The 23,207-nt window shown below is 39.4% G+C and overlaps 1 protein-coding gene and 1 long non-coding RNA gene across 3 annotated transcripts in view; both read right to left on the bottom strand.

Annotated features, from left to right (window-relative positions):
- Positions 1–4,903: 4,903 nt before the first annotated feature.
- On the bottom strand, positions 4,904–8,403 carry LOC109278981 (putative olfactory receptor 2W6). Its single transcript, XM_019469712.2, has one exon. It carries the CDS (start codon positions 7,204–7,206, stop codon positions 6,274–6,276), a length of 933 nt encoding a protein of 310 aa, XP_019325257.2. The 5' UTR covers positions 7,207–8,403; the 3' UTR covers positions 4,904–6,273.
- An 11,632-nt stretch (positions 8,404–20,035) lies between these two features.
- The window catches only part of LOC109278982 (uncharacterized), a 60,767-nt gene continuing 57,595 nt past the window's right edge, over positions 20,036–23,207 (bottom strand). For both annotated transcript variants that reach the window (XR_008423941.1, XR_008423940.1), the window contains exon 3: positions 20,036–22,258. This is a non-coding gene — a long non-coding RNA (uncharacterized LOC109278982). The remainder of the gene's footprint in view (positions 22,259–23,207) is intronic.

The following is a 23,207-nucleotide window of genomic DNA, read 5'->3' as shown; positions in this document are numbered from 1 at the left end:
TTTGACAGAGAGAGACAGAGTGCAAGAGGGGGAAGGGCAGAGAGAGGGGAGGACACAGAATCCAAAGCAGGCTCCTGGCTCTGAGCTGTCAGCACAGAGCCCAATGCGGGCCTCAAACTCATGGACCACAAGGTCATGACCTGAGCTGAAGTCAGACGCTTAACCGACTGAGCCACCCAGGCACCCCTAGAACACTGACTCTTTACTATAAAGAACAAACTGATGATTACCAGAGGGGAGGCAGGTGGGAGGATAGGTTAAACAGTTTATGGGAATTAAGGAGTGCACTTGTGCTGAGCACATGGTGTTGTATGGAAGTGTTGAATCACTATATTTACACCTGAAACTAATATTACACTGAATATTAACTAACTGGAATTAAAATAAAAACTTAATTTAAAAACACAACTACTTATAGCAATAATTACTAAAATGTTGTAATAGGAATATGCTAAAGACAAAAAAATTAAAAATTAAAAAAATAAATTGTTATTGCCTTTTGGCCAGACCACCATCTTCCAATAATTCGCCAAAATGACCAACACAAAGGGAAAGAGGGGAGGCACCCACTATATTCTCTAGGCCTTTTAGAAAAAGGTGTTGGAGTTGTTCCTTTGTCCACATATATGTGAATCTACAAGAAAAGTGATATTGTAGACACAAGGGAATGGGCACTGTTCAAAAAGGAGTGCCTCACAAATATTAACATGGCAAAACTAGAAGAGTCTACAGTGTCACCCAGATGCTGTTGGCATTGATGTAAACAAACAAGTTAAGGGCAAGATTCTTGCCAAGAAAATTAATGTACATATTGAGCATATTAAACACTCAAAGAGCTGAGATAGCTACCCGAAATATGTGAAGGAAAATGATCAGAAATCGGAAGAAGCCAAAGAGAAAGGTACTTGGGTTCAACTGAAGGGCAAGCCTACTCCATCCAGAGAAGAATACTTTGTGAAAACTAAAGAAGGCTGAGCTGCTGGAACCCACTTCCTATGAATTCATGACATGGTAAGTGTTTTAAAAAAATACCTCAAGACTATTAAAAAAACATGAAACATTGGCATTATCATTTTATAGATTAAGGTAATGAAGCATAGAGGTCTCTTACCTTTCCTTAAAGGGATCTGCAATTACTTACCAGTGACTCTGCATTAGACAAAGGAAAATATGCAAATTTGAAGGGCCAGTCTGGGAACTTCTAGAAGTCATGTGATAAATAGAGTTTGGGCCAAATCCATGTCAAAGTTGGTCTAGTGCATCCATAGATTAATTCTGTGTTTATTTCTCCTGGTCTTGAATACATAGTTGGAGGAAATATTCTTTCACATAAATGCATATGGAAGGAGAGCTAATTTGGCAAGGAAACCAAGTTGAAGCCCCTAGAAGTATTTCTCTATAGTAAAATCATAGAGAAAACCAATATTGCAACTCTGGTAAAAATTGCAGGGATTACAACCATCATTAAATATACGAGAGGGATCATCACCATCCTGTTTCCATTTAACTTGCTTGTTTACCTAATGCCAAGGCCACTGGGTCTTGTGGAACAAATATAGATTACCTAAAGTTAATCAGGAAGTTACAAAAATTGTAGCTTCTGTGGAATATTTGGCATCTTTGCTAGAGCAAATCAACACAGCTCCTTGTGTGGAAAATAAGAATTTCTCCATATAAATCAGCAAGGATTGTCAAAAACAGTACAATTTCACTTGAAATGGACAGCAGTATATTTTTATCATGTTCCCTCAGAGGTATCTCAACTCTTCTGTCTTCTGTCAAAATATAGTCCATAGAAACCCTGATCAAATAAAATCTCACAGTACATTGTGCTGTCCACTAGACATCAGGCCAGATGGATCTGATGTGCATTGAATTGTGAGTATCTTATGCCTTCATAAAATACATGCATGACAACAGGTAGGAGATAGGCCCCATGAGCCTATCATTTCAAGGAAGAAATGCAACATTCATTCATGTAGAGCATAAATAGATATCCCCTAAATCTCTTCTAAAGTGAAAAAAAAAAAAAAGGTGCTACACTTGAACAGTTACCTGTAAGAAAGAGTCACAGCAGTGGCTGAGCCACTTTGGATTTGGAATGCAAGATATGCCACATTTGGTTACGTTGCTTCAGGCTTCCCCCCTCCCCCCCCCCCCCATTAGTCCACATGACTGTCTCAATGCTGTACGGCAAATATAGGCTACAGTAAAAGCCAGTCTTCCACGTGGGTTTTAAGGACTAATAGATCCAACTCCAATGTTTCATAAGTTAGGGCAAATAGGGATTCTGGGTAGATCCTCTGAAAAAGCCCAATAGGTAAATGACACAAAAAGTCTTAGGGTTTTAGTGCAAAGTCATATCCTCTTCTGACATTTTCTTTTCAAGAAACAAATCCCAGATTGTTAATGGGCCCTGAGGAAGGTATATATAGAGAAGCTTCTAAGAAGAGGCACAGGAGGTGAGAATATTTCTGAGTATGTGGGTGGATATCAGTCAGCCTCTTTCTTCAGCCACTCCAATAGTTACTCAGTGGGTTGTGTATAAATTGGCAGGGGGGCTGGGAATGGAAGCTATGCACAGGCTCAGTGGCATAGATTTTTCCTTACTATGTTGATCTGCCTATCACTAGATGTGAGGGCATTCACTGCAAAAACTAAAGTTTTACATGGAGCCCTAACTATCTGTCATTCCCTGAATCCTCAAGCTATCTTTCTAAGGGCAGGTTTATTCCAACATAAAAATTTTCATCACTGTAACAGGACATATTCTACATATGGATTTGCCTTCCTTCTCTGCTATACTTCTGCATCATTATCTGTGGACTTAAGGAATGCCTCATTCATCATCATGGTATTCCACATAGCACCCTTCCAAGCTCATCTCAACATAACAAAAATGTAACAATGACTTCATGTCCATAAAAGGTATTGTTCTTTCCGTGTACCACAATATCTAGAAGTAAGTACCCTGCTAGACAATTTGGATGACCTACTGAAAAAAATGTTATCTCATCAGCTTTGATGTAACATCCTATGGGTATATATATCATGTATTATATGCTTTGTATATCTGGTATACTTTTTCCCCAAAGACAGAATACATGGGTCTGGGAATCAAGGAGCAGAAATGAGTGTGAATACTTTCATCACCTAATATCCCACTTAAGTTTTTCTTTCCATCCCCACAACCTTAAACTGTGCTGCTCTTGAGGGCTTAGTTCTCAAAAGATAAGTGTGTTAACAAGAGGACACAATGGTTATGACTTCACCTGGTGTGGTGGGCCCTCACGCCATGACTCCATTGAACTGACAATTAGTTAAGGGTATTGGTTTTTTATATGGGTTGCATGTATGCAACCCATGTATAGGATGGGTTGCATCCTATACAATGAGGATAAGAAACACTATGTTTAGAACCCATGGAATTCTCTGGGTAAGTCTTAGTACTGCCATGTTTGATAGCGTCATTCAAAAACTATGACAGTCCAACAAAGGCTCATAGTTTCCAGAAACAAAAGGTTGGTAGACCAGGTAGTGTTTGAAAGCAAAAATAACATGAACTGGATCATAAAATCATGTGATTGAAATCAATACCAGCAGTGGTCTCATGACTCATTACAGGAATGAAGACTGTGGCTGTTATAGATATTTTTATGTCTATATTAGCCAATTATTTTCTATTCTATTTATAGACCATCAACCCTGAGAAGTTACTCAGATGAGATGAAAAGTACAGTGGACAGTCCTGAAATAACGGGCTTGAGATGGACACAAAACTTGCAGGACATGTGGCCCCCTTGCTGGAGAGAGGTGGGGAGTTGCCTATGAAGGTAAGGGCCTGAATTTTCTATGAGAGGAAATATTCATAGAAGGTAAGAATGGATGCAGAATGTAATAAAGATTAATGGTAACAACCCTAAGCGTATTGGTCTCCAGATACAGTATTGCCCTTCCTTGATCTATTTAGTTTGTGGTGGGGTAGAGTGGGGATGGGATGAGGTGCTAATGACCCTGCAGGCTGTATTTCCTTGGTTCCCATATCCATAGAATATCTGGGGAGAGAATAAAGGGATAAGGTGAGCTAGTACCCCCTCCAAGTCCACTTCAGGTGGCACCTCAGGCAGTAGTAGAGGAAGGCTGCTCCTGTTCCTGCAAGAGTGGCCTGCCATGTTGGTTGCGGTTTCTTCCAGATGACCCTGCCCCTTGGGTTCTTCTAATACCAACTCTCCTTCTATCTTAAGTCTAGGGATGTTAGCAACTTCATACTGTTACTAATCTCAGGGTTTCCTCAGTATCTCCTGTTTGGATTTGCAGTTCTTTTATCACTTGTGTCACCAATGCTCTGCATTAAATGGCCTCCATTGTAAATATTTAAAGTTGTTTCTATTTTCCTAGTTAGACCCTTTCTGACACCAAGTGATCACTGACTTCATAAAAACTCAAATGATATCAATTTACCTACTGTCATGAATATGTGGCCTTCATAAGTGTTATGTCTTTGATCAGAACATCCATAATATTTATTTCTCTAATTTAGGGCTTCTCAACCTCAGCGCTGTTGACATTTGGGACTGGATAGTTCTTTGTTGTAGAAGACTATCCTGCGCATTGTACAATATTTAGCAGCATCCCTGGTTTCTACTTACGAGATGCCAGTAATACCTCCCTCCTAGGTTGTGATCACCAAAAATGTCTCTAGACATTGCAAGCATCCCCTGCAAGGGTGGGAGTGGGGCAAAACTGCCTCTTGTTGAGAACCACTGCTCTAATTGAAAAGCTGTTAAAACACTACAGTTTTTTTTCTTGCTTTGAAGTAATGATTTTTATTTGGACTAATCCCTGCCTATTGTGATTTAGTGTGGTTATTACAGTGGAGTTCAGTAGACATGGCTGCAGCTGGTCATATATATGATAATTTTATTTTCAATCTGCACCTTTAGTCACTTGCCAATACAAAATGCTCATCCTATAGAATGAAATGTTGCATATAGCATTCTAAACTTTGACATCTTCCCATATCCATGCATTCATTCAGTCCATTCATTCATTCAGCCTATTAATTATTTACAGAATGTTAGGCTCCTTCTAAGCACATGGATGAGCAATTTAAGAAAGTAATGCCTCCAGTCTATCGTAGCTGGGCATAATAGCATGACATCCAGAACCACATAAGAAAAGACTGTGCTCTTCTGAAAATGAGAGGGTGTTTTTCTCAAGTCTTGTTTTAATTAATGCAGACTTCCTCTTACAAGGATATGTCATTATACGCTGAGACAAACTTCAGAAAATTAGGATGCACTTGGGTCCCATATTAGGCCACAGAATTACTGAGCAACTTGTTAATGTCAATGTGGATTTGGAACCACGGATCATTGTTGTGTGAAAACCATTGGATGTAGCAGTGCAAATCAAGCCCCCTGACTCCTTTTGCTTTCACTTCTGTACTCAAATAGTCCTTTTTAATTCTGCACTTCTCTCCTATGAAAGTAAGCAGAGAATTCTGTTTAGAATCTCATTGACATCAGTTGCCTTGTCTCTACTTAACTCACAGTTCTCTTTATTCAGTTTTTTTTTGTGTGTGATTTTAAAATTTACAAACTGTCTTATAGCTCCAGCAAGCGAACATGTTTATTCTTATTATTCAAACACTAAATAAGATAAAATTTGACATGTCCTAAAGCCTTGCCTTGAAGTCATGGTACTCCTTTCAATTCTAAGAAACAGGATCCTTGGTATACTGTGTAGTCTCTGTCTACTTGATTCTTATTCTTTTTTCTTGTTCCACATATATTTATTCCTGATGGACAAGTATTGCATTGTATGTTACTGACTAAATCCTCCATTTTCCTAACTGTTTTGATGATGGTATAGTGAAAGTGGTGATGGAGAAAATGAAGAAACTTCTATGGCCGTGTAGCTGCTTAATAAATGTAGCAGAGTGATCATCGGTGCTATTGTAACATCTAGGAGTATGTTTGGTGGCATTTGAATAAGCTAGTAACCATGCATTGAAAATAGAAAAACATTAACAGTGGGACACAGAATTACTTGCCAGGGGAGATTGCCTTGGCCAGAGGTTCCTTTAAGGGATGGTTAGGTTTCCTTCTGGTGAGTCCCCACCCTCTAAAGATCCCAGGAATAGCTAGAGAAGAGCACACAGCAGATTTTCCAACCCCCTCACAGAAACATAAAACAAGCGCAGTTAAAGCAAGTACACCACAAGTTGTGTCGCCAGTGGTTGCCTCACCTTTCTTCCCACTCTTGATCTCCCTATACCTGCTCCATCCCCATCAAGCTCCTGACTGCTTTCTTCACATCCTTATTCCTCAGTGTGTAGACCAGAGGGTTGAGTGTGGGTGCAAGAATCATGTAAAGCACTGCCAGTGCTTTGCTCTGGTCCTGGGAGTAGTTGTCCTTGGGCTGCAGATACAAAAACATAATGGTCCCATAGAAGAGTGAGACTACCATTAGGTGGGAGGCACAGGTCCTAAAGGCCTTTTTCCTTCCCTCTGCTGAGCGCATTTTTACTACTGCCCTGGCGATGCACAGGTAAGTGGTCAGGATGATGGAGATAGGCATGCCTAGGATGATTAGCCGGGCAATAAACATTTTAGATTCTGTCGGGCCAGTATCAACGCAGGAGAGTTTAACAATGATCAATAGTTCACAGAAGAAATGGTCCACACGCCGGTTTCCACATCGAGGCAGCACCATGGCCATTGAGGACTGGAGAAAGGAGTTAGCAAAACCAGAGGACCAGGAAGCTGCTGCCAGGAGGTGACACAGCCTGGGGTGCATGATGGAGGTATAGTGTAGAGGCCAGCAAACTGCAACATAGCGATCAACTGCCATCACCGCAAGGAGCACACACTCTGTGGAGCCAAGTGCCAAGGCCACCCAGTACTGGACCATGCAGCCAGCATAGCTGATCTTTTTGTTACCTCCCCACATGTTCACCAGCATCTGGGGCACAATGCTGGTGGTGAAGCAGAGGTCAAGCACAGAGAGGTTTCTGAGGAAGAAGTACATGGGTGTATGAAGTCCAGCGTCCAGGATAGAGAGTAGGATTATGGTCACGTTGCCCACAAGAGTTATAGTGTAGAACATCAGGACAAAGAGAGAGAGGATCAGCTCTAACTTGGGCCGCTCAGAGAAGCCCACTAAGATGAAATCCCCACCTGTGCTCTCATTAGCTGTTTCCATCTCCTCTTCAGCCCTATCACTTCAGGAGATCCCACACCCTCTGTTGTGGGATTTAAGAATAATAAGTGGGTAATTAATACACATAATGGATTTAAAGGACAAGCATGGGTCCTTAGATGTGACCTAAATTCTACATTTTTGTTTTCTCTTGTCCTTTCCATCTATTTCCCCCTGCAACTGGATGAAAACTCCAGCAGATACATGACCTCCACAGTAATAAATGTATCACAACCAATTTCAGTTACAAACAGAATCTAAATCCACTAATTTGAAAACCCAATCCCATGAATACCAACAACTGAAAGCCTCACTTAGCATTCAGTCTTGTCCTCCACCAGCTATCACTCCTTCCAGGTAACCCCTTGTGCTTGAGGGATGGGCTGTGGGCAGCTTCTCTCTCTCCCCACCCTTTCTCTGCCAGCATGACAGTAGGGCCATAGGGTCTTCCTGTTTGGGCCATGCAAAGGGGAAGGAAAAGAGTCACAAAAAAGTTCTTACTCTTCCAATCTGAGCCTGGGAGGTGTTTGAAGAGCTGACTCTTCTCTCATGGGAAAAGTGGTGGGTTCTTATAAGCCTTCTTACTGGGACAATGGGCCTGTGGGTCCCCAGCCTGGACTGGTGCATCTCCCATGAAGCTTACATCACCTTTTGCAGCTTCTGGAGATCCAGCATTCTCTCCCAGCATCGTGCTACTTTTTCCCTTTGTCCCTCTGGTGGTTCCAATGGATTAGACTCAGGACAACCCTGCACTAACTCTCCCTTCACCACCACCCTCCTCCAACACACAGGAAAGTCTCTTCCATCATTTGTCTCAAAAACATTGCAGCAGCCAAGACTTTCTTGAATCTACCACTGTAGAAGCTATTGGCACTTTTCTCATCCCCCAGAATTTCCTGGTTTTTCTGCCCCTGGTTCACTCTCTGCACTCCCAACTAAAATATGCAATTAGTGAAATCTCCAAGTAGCTCTGTTGAAGTCTCCCATCTGCACACCTATTAATGTGATGGGGCAGGTACTTTAAAACACCCTTTCCTGTTGGAAGGGGATGGTTTCAGACTCAGACTACTGCTTATTTCAAATGAATATTTGCAAATTCTCTCCCCTCCTCTTTACTCTCCTGACCTGTTTAATTTTTCATGTGGATGAAACTATTCTGGATGAATACTCCAAGAATCATACAACCATTTAAAAAATCATTTTCTTATAAATACTACATATGATTGAATCTTTCCCACCCTCTATAACATTTGAGTCAGATATAAGGCAGAAAGATTCATTTTAAAATACTGGTCCTTATGTACTAGAGGCAGTGGGACACTCAGTTTCGTGGGACAAAATTTTGTGGGACATCCACTTTTTGGGGGTAGCTTCTGTCCATACCTTTCAGGAAAGTCAAGTGATAATAAGGCAACAAATCTCAAATAAATGAGCAAGAGGGTAAATTAATTTAAGCACTTATCTTAAATAGTAGTTATAAATAAAGGTACCAAGAAATAAATCAAAATTAGATAACAAATTCACTCCACTTGAATAGAAGTTGAAGGAAAAATCAAATAGGCAAAAGGTTATTTCCATACATGTCACGAATAATTTCCATGTTGATTCTTTCTGTGATTTCTCCAGTTGTCCCTCTTCTGTTAAATAGAAATACATCATAGGATTACCTTCGAGATAGATTGCCACTGACTTCAAGAAGCTTTGAGATATCCAGGTCTTTCAAATTTTATTTTCTCCTCTACTAATCACATTGTGTTCAGAAAGACTTGTTCTTAATGATACTAGCCTTCCTCCTTGCAACAGTATCTCATCTCTCCATTGGTATACAGATCATTAGCTACACTCTTATTCATGTCTTTGCACAGAGCATATTGAGATGGTAAGGGCCGGGCCCTGATGTATATACAAAGCCCTTAGTGTCCTTGTCCACAGTCATCTTGCTTCATTAGAATTACTGGTTACACAAATTTGACAGGGAATGTTTTACATACTGTAAGGGTGAATAATTTTTTACCAATTGATACTTAAATTTAAAAATCCATAATGAAAATTAGAACAAGAGAGAGGAGATAGGGGAAGTAAAATTAAGTGGGAGTAATTTGGGATTACACAGAAGCAAGAGGGGGTACACAAGGGATGTAATGGGAGAGCCAATTTATAAGTGAAAGATTGGGTTCCCAGACACCCTGGGGATGGAGCTCAGAGATGCAACAGGGAGGAAACAGGAACTTTTATTTTGTTTATCATTAAATCTCCATCAATTGTCAAGTGCCTGGCAAGTGATAAGTGTATAGTCAGTTAATATCTGTCCAGAGATCTCAAGTGTGTGACCTTTGAACCAAAGCTGGAAACTCCTATTTTGTTTGACTCAGATAAAACTTTTTAAATTAGGGGATTTTGTTAAACTATAATTTCTAGTACCTCATTTAAAAGTTTGTGACTAGTAGCACCAAGCCAATATTCATCTAAGATGATAATTTACTGGAGATAAATTTTAAGCAGACATTTGTCTCCAGTTCCCAGTCTTCACTGCATCCCATCTGCCTCACACACCCAGGTTTACCCCATCTTCTATCTGTAGCCATTTGAGCCTGAATTCCATACATCTGTTGTCTAAACCAGCATCTTGCCATCATGAGATTCTGTGTCTCAATCAGCTCCAGGGCCCACGAAGACTTTGCAAGTTGTTATGCTTTTAATTGCAAATAATTTCATGTTCTTCCTGGAAGCAGGCCTGACATATCTTATAAATCTGAGTAATATTAACTTGGCAAACAGAGACCTGGAACAAAAACCCATATACAGGTGGAGAAAACTCAATTCTTCCTTTCTTTTGACTGTTTTGAAGTCTTTAAATATTACAAGAGTCAGCTGTAATAAAAATGATCTGACAGTCGCTTTTTATTTTTTGATATCATGATAATCAAACTAAAAACTACCATTCAGTGTCTTTCTTATAGAAAACTGTTAAAATTCTCCACTGGGAGAATTAAGGAGACAAGAGAAAAGCAGTAATGGTGAAGAGAAAGGAATTAATTGCAGTAAGAGGAACAACTTCATCAGGGAGTTGGAGAGGTTTGCTAAAATTTGATAAAGGATGGGGCTCCAGGGTGCCTTAATCAATTAAGAGTCCAACTCTTGATTTCAACTCAGGTCATAATCTCTCAGTTTGTAGGAAAGAGCCTCCACATCTGGCTCTGTGCTGACAGTGCAGAGCCTGCTTGGGATTCCCTCTCTCTCTCTCTGCCTCTCCCCTGGTCATTCTCTCTCTCTCTCTCTCTCTCTCTCTCTCTCTCTGTCTCCCTCTCTCAAAATAAATAAGCATTTTTTAATTGATAAAGGAAAGAACCAATGATGATGTTAAATTCATCATAATTGATGATAGATTAACTCACTAAGTGATTCTTGTTTGAATCAACTCAGGGAACTTGAACATGAAATCAAGGACTCTGTCTGAATCGTGGATCAACCACTTACTACATGTATAAACTTGAGAAGGTCTTTAACCTTTATGGCTCTTGGTTTACTCATCTGTAATATGAAAATAACAATATCATAATATTCTTTTCATAGGGTTATCTTGAAAACTACAAAAGATTATACATACAAAAGTTAAACTGTTATCCCATAGATAATTAATAATAGTAACATGGAATAATAGGAATAATGGTAACATTTCTCAAGCTTGCAATGTATGAAGTGCTTTATGTGCATTGCCTTATTTTATATTCATATATAATCTCTGAGGTCGTTAATATCACTGCCCCATTTTGCAGAGTAGAAAACTAAAGCCTATGATGACTTAATCCTAAGGCCAAGTCCACATCCCCAATACATGGTAGAACTAGGACTTGAAATCAGAACTCACTGGTTCCAAAGTTCATGATCACTAAACTATCATACAACACTGCCTGTATTATTGTAAGTAGCTATGCATATAATCCCTTTGTAGTTATCACTCCCAATGCCTGGCACATACCGGGCACTCACTAAATGTTTACTGAGTGAAGAGAAAAGGGGGAGCTACCAGTTATTCAACAAAACCACTGCCAATCCTGATCAGTCAGAATGATAGAAAGAGGGGAGGAAAGATTGAGGGTTCATCCCCAGGGGTCATCTTTATAAACTGAAGTGTCCTTTTAATTAAGAAAAAAAACTTCCTAGAACCTTAAAAGCATTAATAACCTAGTTTTATGCCAATGTAGAAAGTCTGATTTTGGTGCTCACAAGAACAGTCTTGGCTTTTCAGTCCTTACTAGCTACAACCTGTCATTCAGAGCAATTGAAAGCAAACAATACTCACCTCCACACACAGTTTTCAGTCTGGTGTGTTAAAAGTCATGTTCTTGTCATGCTCTTTATCATCCACTTAAAGTCCTAGTGTGGGTGTGAGATCTGAATTCTTGGGGAGAGGAGAAGGGAAGCTATGTTAGGGCTGTCTCAGACACACAGGTCCCTTTTCCCTGCTATAAACAAAATCACTGCCAAAGCAGAAAGATGCAGAACAGAGTTTTCTCCTTGCCAAGACTATCAAACCTTCAGATGGAGTAAAATGTATCTGCCACACAGCAAGTTAGGACCAAAGATGCAAAGTGGGATTTGGCAAAAACTGCCAGCACCTTCCTTTGCTTCTCTTACTATTACTGTTTTCTGCTCTAGCCCACAAACTACTTGGTTTTGTCCTGTTTTCAGAAATGCTTATATGCACCCAAATCATGTACTTATCCTCTTTTCATTTCCTTACTGGGGGTGGGGGGGGGCCAATAAATTATCTTGAGTCTTTAAAAAAGAAAAGGAAGGGACATCTGTGCAGCTCAGCTGCTTAAGCATCCGAGTTTGGCTCAGATTATCTCAAGGTTTGTGAGTCGACCCCCACACTGGGCTCCTTGCTGTCAGCACGGAGCCTGCTTCAGATCCTCTGTCTTCTTCTCTCAAAAATAAATAAACATTTTTTTATTTTTATTTTTATTTATTTTATTTTATTTTATTTTATTTTATTTTTTAATATATAAAATTTACTGTCAAATTGGTTTCCATACAACACCCAGTGCTCATCCCAAAAGGTGCCCTCCTCAATACCCATCACCCACCCCATCATCCACCCTGCCCTCCCTCCCACCCGCCATCAACCCTCAGTTTGTTCTCAGTTTTTAACAGTCTCTTATGCTTAAATAAACATTTTTTTTAAAAAGGGGTTCTGTAATGGACCAAGGGTAATGTATATCTAGTATGGTTAGGGTTTCTATTAGCTAAATCGGTTTCTGGCACCTCTCAGCTGAAAGCCTGTCCATTGTGCCCAAAGACCCAGAAGACATTGATTTGACCTGGTGGCTGGGAGTTCTTTCTGCCTGTCCAAAAGACTTAGTTTGTAGTTGCAGGCAGCTTCTATAGTAAGTGCCTAGGGAGCTTTGAGAAATGTGATGTCCCCACGTTTAAAAGCCACTGCAAACTTCACTTGTTTACTCTGTAGAAACATCTCTGGAGGAAGAGCCCCAAAGTGATCAATTATTGTAAGATAGTGAGGGGCTTAGGAATAAGGTAAAAGTAGCATAGGGGGATGGAGTTACTGAGGCACTAAAGCCTATTTCTCCACATCTCCACTGAAGTTTAAAAATGCCTATATTAAGAAACATGTTATTAAATGCTTAGGTGCATTTATGCAGTCCCCAGAATTTTATTAGTTTGAATATGAAGAATAAAGCAGACACTGTTGGGGAACAAAAGAAAAGGAAAAGCCAAAAATCAAATGAGGCAGATTCCTTATTTGTAATAGTGTGTCATTTTACTACTACTAACTATGGTATTTATAGCAGTGATTTTTTGGTTGCATTTACACAAATAAGATAGTTTGGAGGAGTAACAATAAAATAAAGCTAGTTTGCAAAATGTTTTCTGTTACATTATTCAATTTACCCAATAAAAACTATCATGATCTTCAATAATACAGTAATTTCCTCTGTATTGAGGCTATTTACTCACTATGCAGACATCTTGTTTTCAAAAAATCAGTTGTATCCAGTCAATTAGTATTTTCAGTTTAAAAAGTAAAAGGCCCAGCTAAACATCACCTTATAATGTGACCCAGCAATCGCATTACTAGATATTTACCTGATTTCAAACCTTACACCCACGCAAAAAACCTGCATGTGATTGTTGATACCAGCTTTTATTGTTAATCACCCAAAACCAGAAGTAAGCAACATGTCCTTCAATAGGTAAATAATAAGTAAACTGGTACATCCATATTTAGCAATTTTTTTAAGACCATCAAGCCAAACAAAAAAATGGATGAAGCTTAAGTTAATATTGCTAAGTGAAAGAAGCCAGTCTTCATTAAATTCTCCAAGCAGGCTCTCACCTTGAAATGGGAGTCTTCTCATAGAATCTTCAGATGCAACAAAAAGTCTGGGTGTGACATCCATGACTACTTTATAAGTGGAGAGGTTTTAATCCTAGTAAGAGCATCTCACAGTTTGGGAGTTCTGCTGTTACTGTTGATCAGCATCAAAGAGCAGAGGGTTGGGTAACTGCAGAGAAAAAGACCCTGATGCCCTGTCAAGTAAAATTCTCATGTAAATACCAAGAGTATAATGAAGAAAGAATTGCCTGAAGAAATAAAAACAGAACACGCCCCAAGACAGAGGATAGTTTGTGAGGCTTTCTTCACTTCTCATAAATTGAACGTTATTCTCTGTTGATGGTGGGCGGGCGGGGTGGGGGGGGGCACTTCTTCTAAGCCTGTGGTTCCCGCAAGGTTACTGAGGCTAGCGGCTGGAGAGATCCAACGTGGAGGAGAAGTAGGGAGACCCAAAGTTCCCTCTCCTTTCAAACACAGCAGTGTTGAGGACAGAGGACTTGGAATTCCAAGAGTCGGAGCTGCAGAGTGACAGAGACATCTCCAGAGGCCCACGGGAACAACCTGGTCAGCTGTAGGTGCATGATGCGTGATTGCCAACTGGGGAAGATAAAATGGGCAGCATAGGCGTGGAGGGGAGGGATCCCCTTTTGTGGAGAGACAAAAGGAAGAGAAAGAGAGGCTGTGGAAGTGTAGGATTGTATTTGGATAAGAGAAAAACTGTGGACCAGGAATTGGAAGAAAAATGGAGAAAGATACAATGTCTAATTGCAGGGCTTTCTCCAGACGGGGCCAGCTGCCTTGTTTGTGCACCTGGGGAGGAGGGGAGCCAGCCCTGGGCTAGGTAACTAGCTCATAAATGCAGTCCACAGTGTGGGAAAGCAATCCCCTCCCTCCAGGGCTGTGGGAAGAAGGTAAATAACCATTCAAAGGACAAAGACTGCCTGTGCCCGCCAGCCAGAGGCCCTTTATTGGTGGGGTGGAGCAGCACTTTCCTGAACCAAGAAACGTGGAGGGGGATCCCTTAAGACATCAGGATTTGAATCCCAGCCAAGCACTAGGGAGGCATGGGAGTCGACAGAATGGGACAAACCACCTCCTTTGTGCATGCCAAGCACTGTGAGGAGCCAAAGGCCCTTCATCATTGGGGGAGTGGCACTTCCCAGGAACCGGAGTGCATGGAGCAGGATCCTTTAAGACATCGGGGTTTGAGTCCCAGAGGATTGCCAGGGAGACAATGGAGTCTGGAGCAAAAAAAACAAAAAACAAAACAAAAAACAAAACAAAACAAAAAACACGGCCCACTTGCACCTGTGCGGCACTGTGAGGATGGCCTGAACAGGGTTTGGGACACCCAGTCTGGGGAGAGGAGACTGGGGTGTTGCCATTTTTCTCACCATCACCAACAAGGTGGGGCTTCAGGGAACAAACAAGGGGGCACAGTGTAGGCGGGACCCGCCTACACAAGACCACGCCCCTCCACAGCTGGTAACTGTGTATCTACCAGAGCCGGATTCACGCTGACCAAGCAGACAGCCCCTCCTCCAGACCAGCACTGCCACTGGTTCCAAGAAACCCAGAGGTTTTGCATTTTCTGATTCTTGGACAATTCTTACTATATATTTTCTCCCTTTCTCCTTCTTATTTCTCCCTTTCTCTTGTCTGGTTATTCTGGCTATTGGTTTGTTTAAGCAGACATATTTAATCTATTCTTTTTACACCTGTTCTCCTTTATTTTCCTCTCTCTCTCTGGATTAAGCCATATAGTTTCTCTGCCTGGTCAATTTTCTTTTCTTTTCTTTTTTCCAGCCCCTGTCATTTCTCTCTTTTTATGGGATAAGGCCTTTTCCACCACCACCAACCCTCATTTTTTAAATTTTTTTTCCCCTAGGGTTACTTCAATGAACAAATCAAAAAACGGCTGGTGTAGGGTCCAAACAATCACTACGAGTAGGGAGATAAAGCAACCAGAGTCACAACAACACAGAGCAAGTAACACACTCCAAAAAACACCTCCTGAAGGGCCAGGCCCTGGACAGTTTATGATGCCTCTTTAATATAGTAGTGTTCACAGGTGCAGGACACATAACAAGTTTTTAAAATACATAAGGGACAGAAAACAGGCCAAAATGATGAAATGAAAGAATTCTCCTCAAAAAAATTCCAGGAAGAAATGACAGCTAAAAATTGCTCAAAACAGATATAACCAATATAACTGAGCAAGAATTTAGATTAATAGTCATAAGATTAATAGCTGGGCTTGAAAAAGGATAGAAGACAGAAGAGAATCTATTGCTGCAGAGAACAAGGAACTAAAATATAGTCATGACAAATAAATGTTGAAGTGAGGTGCAAAATAAACTAAATGTGTTGACAGCAAGGATTGAAGAGGCAGAGGGGAGAAAAGTGAAATAGAAGATAAAATTATGGAAAAAGATGAAGCTGAAATAAAGACTTAAAAAATTCTAGACCACAAGAGGAGAATTAGAGAACTAAGTGATTTAATGAAACATAATAATATCCATATCATAGGAGTTCCAGAAGAGACAGATTAAGGGAAACAGAAGATAAATTATCGAAAATTATGAAGCAGGGAAAAAGAGAAATAAAAAACTAGTAGACCACAAGGGAGAATCAGAGATAATAATATCCATATCCTAGGAGTTTCGGAAGAAGAAGAAGAGAGAGAAAGGGACAGAAAGTATACTTTAACAAATCATAGCTGAGAACTTCCCCAATCTGAGGAAAGAAGACATTGAAATCCAGGAGGCACAGAGAACTCCCTTCAAATGTAACAGGAACCAATCTTCTCCATGACATATCATAGTGAAACTGGCAAAATACAAAGATAAAGAGAGAATTCTGAAAGCAGTTAGGGACAAACGGGCCTTAACCTACAAGGGTAAACACATAAGGGTAGTAGCAGACCCGTCAACTGAATTTGGCAGGCCAGAAGGGAGTGGCAGGAAATATTCAAGGTTCTGAATAGGAAAAATATGCAGCCAAGGATCATTTATCCAGCAAGGCTGTCATTCAGAATATAAGGAGAGATAAAGGTTTTCCTACACAAACAAAAACTGAAGGAGTTCATCAACCTTTAAACAAGCCCTACAAGAGATCCTAAGGTGGACTCTGTGAGTGGAATGTTGCAAAGACTACAAAGGACCAGAGACACACCACAAGCATGAAACCTACAGATAACACAATGACACTAAATCCATATTTTTCAATAAAACGCTAAATGTAAATGGACTAAATGCTCCAAAAACACGTATCAAAATGGATAAAAAACAAAGCCCATCTATATGCTGTCTACAAGAGACCCATTTTAGGCCTGAAGCCACCTTCAGATTGAAAGTGAGGGGATGGATAACCATCTATCATGCTACTGGAAGTCAAAAGAAAGCTGGAGTAGCCATATTTATATCAGACAAACTAGATTTTAAACTAAAAACTGTAACAAGAGATGAAGAAGGGTATTATATAATAATTAGAGTCTATCCATCAAGAAGAGGTAACAGTGATAAATGTTTATGCACACAATTTGCAAGCACCCAAATATATACATCAATTAATCATGAATATAAGCAATCTTATTGATAAGAATATAGTAATTGCAGGTGATTTTAATACTCCACTTACAACAACGGACAGATCATTGAGGCAGAAAATCAATAAAGAAACAATGGCCGTGAATGATACACTGGACCAGATGGACTTGACAGATATATTCAGAACTTCTCATCCTAAAGAAGCAGAATACACATTCTTCTCAAGTGCACATGGAACATTCTCCAAGATAGATCACATACTGAGTCACAAAACAGCCCTGAATAAATATAAAAGAATTGAGATCATACCATGCAAATTTCCAGATCACAATGATATGAAACTGGAAATCAACCACAGGAAAAAGGTTGGAAAGCCTCAAATCCCTGGAGGTTAAAGAAAATCCTACTAAAGAATGAATGGGTCAACCAGTCAAAGAAGAAATTTTAAAAATATATGGAAGCAAATGAAAATGAAAACACAACAGTCGAAACCCTTTGGGATGCAGCAAATCAGTCCTAAGAGGAAAATACATTGCAGTCCAGGCCTATCTCAAGAAACAATAAAAATCCCAAATACAAAATCTAACAGCACACCTAAAGGGCCTATGAGCAGAATAGGAAAGAAACCCCAAGGCCAGCAGAAGAAGAGAAATAATAAAGAGCAGAGCAGAAGTAAACAATATAGAATCCAAAACAACAGTAGGGCAGTTCAGTGAAACTAAGAGCTGGTTTTTTGAAAAAATAAACCAAATTGATAAACCCCTAGCCAGACTTCTCAAAAAGAGAGAGAACCTAAATAGATAAAATCACAAATGATATTAGACATATCACAACCAACCCATCAGAAATACAAACAATTATCAGAGAATATTATGAAAAATTATATGCCAACAAACTGGCAAATGGACAAACCATAAGAAATGGACAAATTCCTAGACACACACACACACACACACACACACACACACACACACTACCAAAACTCAAACAGAAAGAAATAGAAAATTTGAACAGACCCATAACTAGTGAAGAAATTGAATCAGTTATCAAAAATCTCCCAACAAATAAGAGTCCTGGTCCAGATGGATTCCCAGGGGAATTCTACCAGATATTTATTTATTTATTTATTTATTTATTTATTTATTTATTTACTTATTTTTAAATTTACATCCAAATTAGGTAGCATATAGTGAACAATGATTTCAGAGTAGATTCCTTAGTGCCACTTATCCCTTTTACCCCGTCCAGCCTCCCAAAAACCCTCCAGGAACCCTCAGTTTCTTCTCCATATTTTTGAGTCTCTTATGTTTTGTCCCCCTCCCTGTTTTCATATTATTTTTGTTTCCTTTTCCTTATGTTCATCTGTTTTGTCCCTTAAAGTCCTCATATGAGTGAAGTAATGTGATATTTGTCTTTCTCTGACTAATTTCACTTAGCTTAATACCCTCCAGTTCCATCCACATAGTTGCAAATGGCAAGATTTCATTCTTTTTGATTGCCAAATACTCCATTGTATATATATACCACTTCTTCTTTATCCATTCATCCATTGATGGACATTTGGGCTCTTTCCATACTTTGGCTATTCTTTATAGTGCTGCTATAAACATTGGGGTGCATGTGTACCTTCGAAACAGCACACCTATATCCCATGGATAAATGCCTACTAGTGCAATTGCTGGGTTGTAGGGTAGGTTCTATTTTTAGTTTTTTGAGGAACCTCCATACTGTTTTCCAGAGTGGCTGCACCAGCTTGCATTGCCACTAACAATGCAAAAGAGATCCTCTTTCTCCTCATCCTCACCAACATCTGTTGTTGCCTGAGGTGTTAATGTTAGTCATTCTGACAGGTGTAAAGTGGTATCTCAGTGTGGTTTTAAATTGTATTTCCCTGATGATGAGTGATGTTGAGCATTTTTTCATGTGTCAGTTGGCCATCTGGATGTCTTCTTTGGAGAAGTGTCTATTCATGTCTTTTGCCCATTTCTTCACTGGATTATTTGTTTTTTGGGTGTTCAGTTTGGTAAGTTCTTTTTGGATTTTGGATACTAACCCTTTATCTGATATGTCTTTGCAAATATCTTCTCCCATTCTGTCAGTTGCCTTTTAGTTTTGCTGATTGTTTCCTTTGCTGTGCAGAAGCTTTTTATTTTGATGAGGTCCCAATAGTTCATTTTTGCTTTGGTCTCCCTTGCCTCCGGAGACGTGTTAAGAAGTTGCTGTGGCCAAGGTCAAAGAGGTTTTTGCCTGCTTTCTCCTCAAGGATTTTGATGGCTTCCTGTCTTAGACTGATGTCTTTCATCCATTTTGAGTTTATTTTTGTGTATGGTGTAAGAAAGTGGTCCAGGTTCATTCTTCTGCATGTCACTGTCCAGTTTTCCCAGCACCACTTGCTGAAAACACTGTCTTTATTCCATTGGATATTCGTTCCTGCTTTGTCAAAGATTAGCTGGCCATACATTTGTGGGTCCATTTCTGGGTTATCTATTCTGTTCCGTTGATCTGTCTGTTCTTGTGCCAGTACCATACTGTCTTGATGATTACGGCTTTGTAATACAGTTTGAAGTCTGGGATTATGATGTCTCCTGCTTTGGTTTTCTTTTTCAAGATTTCTTTGTCTATTCTGTGTCTTTTCTGGTTCCATACAAATTTTAGGATTGTTTGTCCTAGCTCTGTGAAGAATGCTGGTGTTACTTTGATAGGGATTGCATTGAATATGTAGATTGCTTTGGGTAGTATTGACATTTTAACAATATTTGTTCTTCCTATCCAGGAGCATGGAATCTTTTTCCATTTTTTTGTGTCTTCTTCAATTTCCTTCATAACCTTTCTATAGTTTTCAGTGTATAGATTTTTCACCTCTTTGGTTAGATTTATTCCTAGGTATTTTATAGTTTTTGGTGCAACTGTAAGTGGGATCAATTCCTTGATTTGTTTCTGTCGCTTCATTGTTGGTGTATAGGAATGCAACTGATTTCTGTGTGTTGATTTTATATCCTGCAACCTTGCTGAATTCATGAATCAGTTCTAGAAGTTTTCTGGTGGAATCTTTTGGGTATTCCATATAGAGTATCATGTTATCTGAGAAGAGTGAAGTTTGACCTCCTCTTGGCTGTTTTGGATGCCTTTTATTTCTTTGTGTTGTCTGATTGCAGAGGCTAAGACTTCCACTACTATGTTGAATAACAGTGGCGAGAGTGGACATCCCTGTCTTGTTCCTGACCTTAGGGGGAAAGCTCTCAGTTTTTCCCCATTGAGGATGATATTAGCGTTGGGTCATCCATATATGGCTTTTATGATCTCCAGGTATGCTCCTTCTATCCCTACTTTCTTGAGGGTTTTTATCAAGAAAGGATGCTGTATTTTGTCAAATGCTTTCTCTGCATCTCTTGAGAGGATTATATGGTTCTTGTCCTTTCTTTTACTGATGTGATGAATCACATTGATCGCTTTCTGGGTACTGAACCAGCCCTGCATCCCAGGTATAAATCCCACTTGGTCGTGGTGAATAATTTTTTTAATGTATTGTTGGATCTGGTTGGCTAATATCTTGTTGAGGATTTTTGCATCCATGTTCATCAGAAAAATTGATCTATTGTTCTCCTTTTTAGTGGGGTCTCTGGTTTTGGAATCAAGGTAATGCTGGCTTCATAGAAAGAGTTTGGAAGTTTTCCTTCCATTTCTATTTTTTGGAACAGTTTCAAGAGAATAGGTGTTAACTCTTCCTTAAATGTTTGGTAGAATTCCCCCGGAAAGCCATCTGGCCCTTCGACTTTTGTTTTTTTGGCAGACTTTTGATTACTAATTCAATTTCCTTACTGGTTGTGGGTCTGTTCAAAATTTTCTATTTCTTCCTGTTGCAGTTTTGGTAGTGTATATGTTTCTAGGAATTTGTCCATTTCTCCCACATTGCCCATTTTATTGGCATATAATTGCTCATAATATCCTCTTATTATTGTTTTTATTTCTGCTGTGTTGGTTGTGATCTCTCCTCTTTCATTTTTGATTTTATGTATTTGCATCCTTTCCTTTTTCTTTTTGATCAGACTGGATAGGGGTTTATCAATGTTGTTAATTCTTTCAAAGAACCAGCTTCTGGTGTCATTGATCTGTTCTACTGGGGGTTTTTTTGTTTGTTTTGGTAGCATTAATTTCTGCTCTAGTCTTTACTATTTCCTGTCTTCTGCTGGTTTTGGGTTTTATTCACTGTTCTTTTTCCAGCTCCTTAAGGTGTAAGGTTAGGTTGTGTATCTGAGATCTTTCTTCCTTCTTTAGGAAGGCCTGGATTGCTATATACTTTCCTCTTATGACCACATTTGCTGCATCCCAGGGGTTTTGGGTTGTGGTGTTATCATTTTCATTGTCTTCCATATACTTTTTAATTTCCTCTTTAACTGCTTGGTTAGCCCATTCATTCTTTAGTAGGATGTTCTTCAGTCTCCAAGTATTTGTTACCTTTCTAAATTTTTTCTTGTGGTTGATTTCGAGTTTCATAGCATTGTGGTCTCAAAATATGCACGGTATGATCTCGATCTTTTTGTACTTACTTAGGGCTGATTTGGGTCCCAGGATATGGTCTATTCTGGAGAACGTTCCATGTGCACTGGAGAAGAATGTGTATCCTGCTGCTTTAGGTCAAAATGTTCTGAATATATCTGGTTAAGTCCATCTGGTCCAGTGTGACATTCAAAGCATTGTTTCCTTGTTGATTTTTTGATTAGATGATCTGTCCATTGCTGTGAGTGGGGTATTGAAGTCTCCTACTATTATGGTACTACTATCGATGAGTTTCTTTATGTTTGTGATTAATTGATTTATATATGTGGGTACTGTCACATTTGGCACATAAATGTTTACAATTGTTAGGTCTTCTTGGTGGATAGACCCCTTGATTATGATATAATGCCCTTCTGCATCTATTGATACAGTCTTTAAAGTCTAGATTGTCTGTTATAACTATGGCTACTCCGGCTTTCTTTTGTTGACCATTAGCATGGTAGATAAGGATCCCCGTATTTTCAATCTGAATCTTTAGGTCTAAAGTGGCTCTCTTGTAAACAGCATATAGATGGATCTTGTTTTCTTATCCATTCTGTTGCCCTATATCTTTTGATTGGAGCATTGAGTCCATTGACATTTAGAGTGACTACTAAAAGATATGAATTTATTGCCATTATGATGCTTGTACAGTTGGAGTTTGTGGTGGTGTTCTCTGGCCCTTTCTAATCTTTGTTTCTTTTGGTATTTGTTTGTTTGTTTATATTTTCATCTTTTCTCCCCTCAGAAAGTCCCCCTTAAAATTTCTTGAAGGGCTGCTTTAGTAATCACAGACTCCTTTAATTTTTGTTTGTCTGGGAAACTTTTTATCTCTCCTTCTATTTTGAATGACAGCCTTGCTGAATAAAGCATTCTTGGCTGCATATTTTTCTGATTCAGCACATTGAATATATCCTGCCACTCATTTCTGGCCTCCTAAGTTTCTGTGGATAGTTCTGCTACAAACCTGATCTGTCTTCCCTTGTAGGTTAGGGACTTTTTTTCCCTTGTTGCTTTCATGATTCTCTCCTTGCCTGAGTATTTTGTGAATTTGACTATGATAAGCCTTGTTGATAGTCGGTTTTTGTTTAATCTAAAGGGGGTCCTCTGAGCTTCCTGGATTTTGATGTCTGTGTCTTTCCCCAGGTTAGGAAAGTGTTCCACTATTTTTTGCTCACATGACCCTTCTACCCCCATTTCTCTCTCTTCCTCTTCTGGGACCCTTATGATTCTGATGTTGTTCCTTTTTAATGAGTCACTGATTTCTCTAATTCTTAAATTGTGCTCTTTTGCCTTAATCTCCCTCTTTTTTTCTGCTTCATTATTCTCTGTGTCTTCTATCTCACTGATTCTTTGTTCTGCCTCATCTGTCCTTGCTGCTGTAGCATCCACCCGTGATTGCAGCTGTTATAGCATTTTTTTTATTTCATTCTGACTAGTTTTTACTTCATTTATCTCTGCAGAAAGGGATTCTAATCTATTTTCGACTCCAGATAGTATTCTTATTATCATGATTCTAAATTCTGGTTCAGATATCTTGCTTGTATCTGTGTTGGTTAAAT

Source organism: Panthera pardus, unplaced genomic scaffold, assembly GCF_024362965.1.
Source record: "Panthera pardus isolate Hobbes unplaced genomic scaffold, ASM2436296v1 HiC_scaffold_2, whole genome shotgun sequence".
Taxonomy (NCBI): Eukaryota; Metazoa; Chordata; class Mammalia; order Carnivora; family Felidae; genus Panthera; species Panthera pardus.
The sequence above is the reverse complement of the archived record's forward strand: the minus strand, read 5'-3'. Positions and strand labels throughout refer to the sequence as shown.

Coding starts and splice junctions, on each gene's coding strand:
- LOC109278981 (XM_019469712.2), bottom strand. CDS start 7,206: ATGGAAACAGCTAATGAGAGCACAGGTGGGGATTTCATCTTAGTGGGC.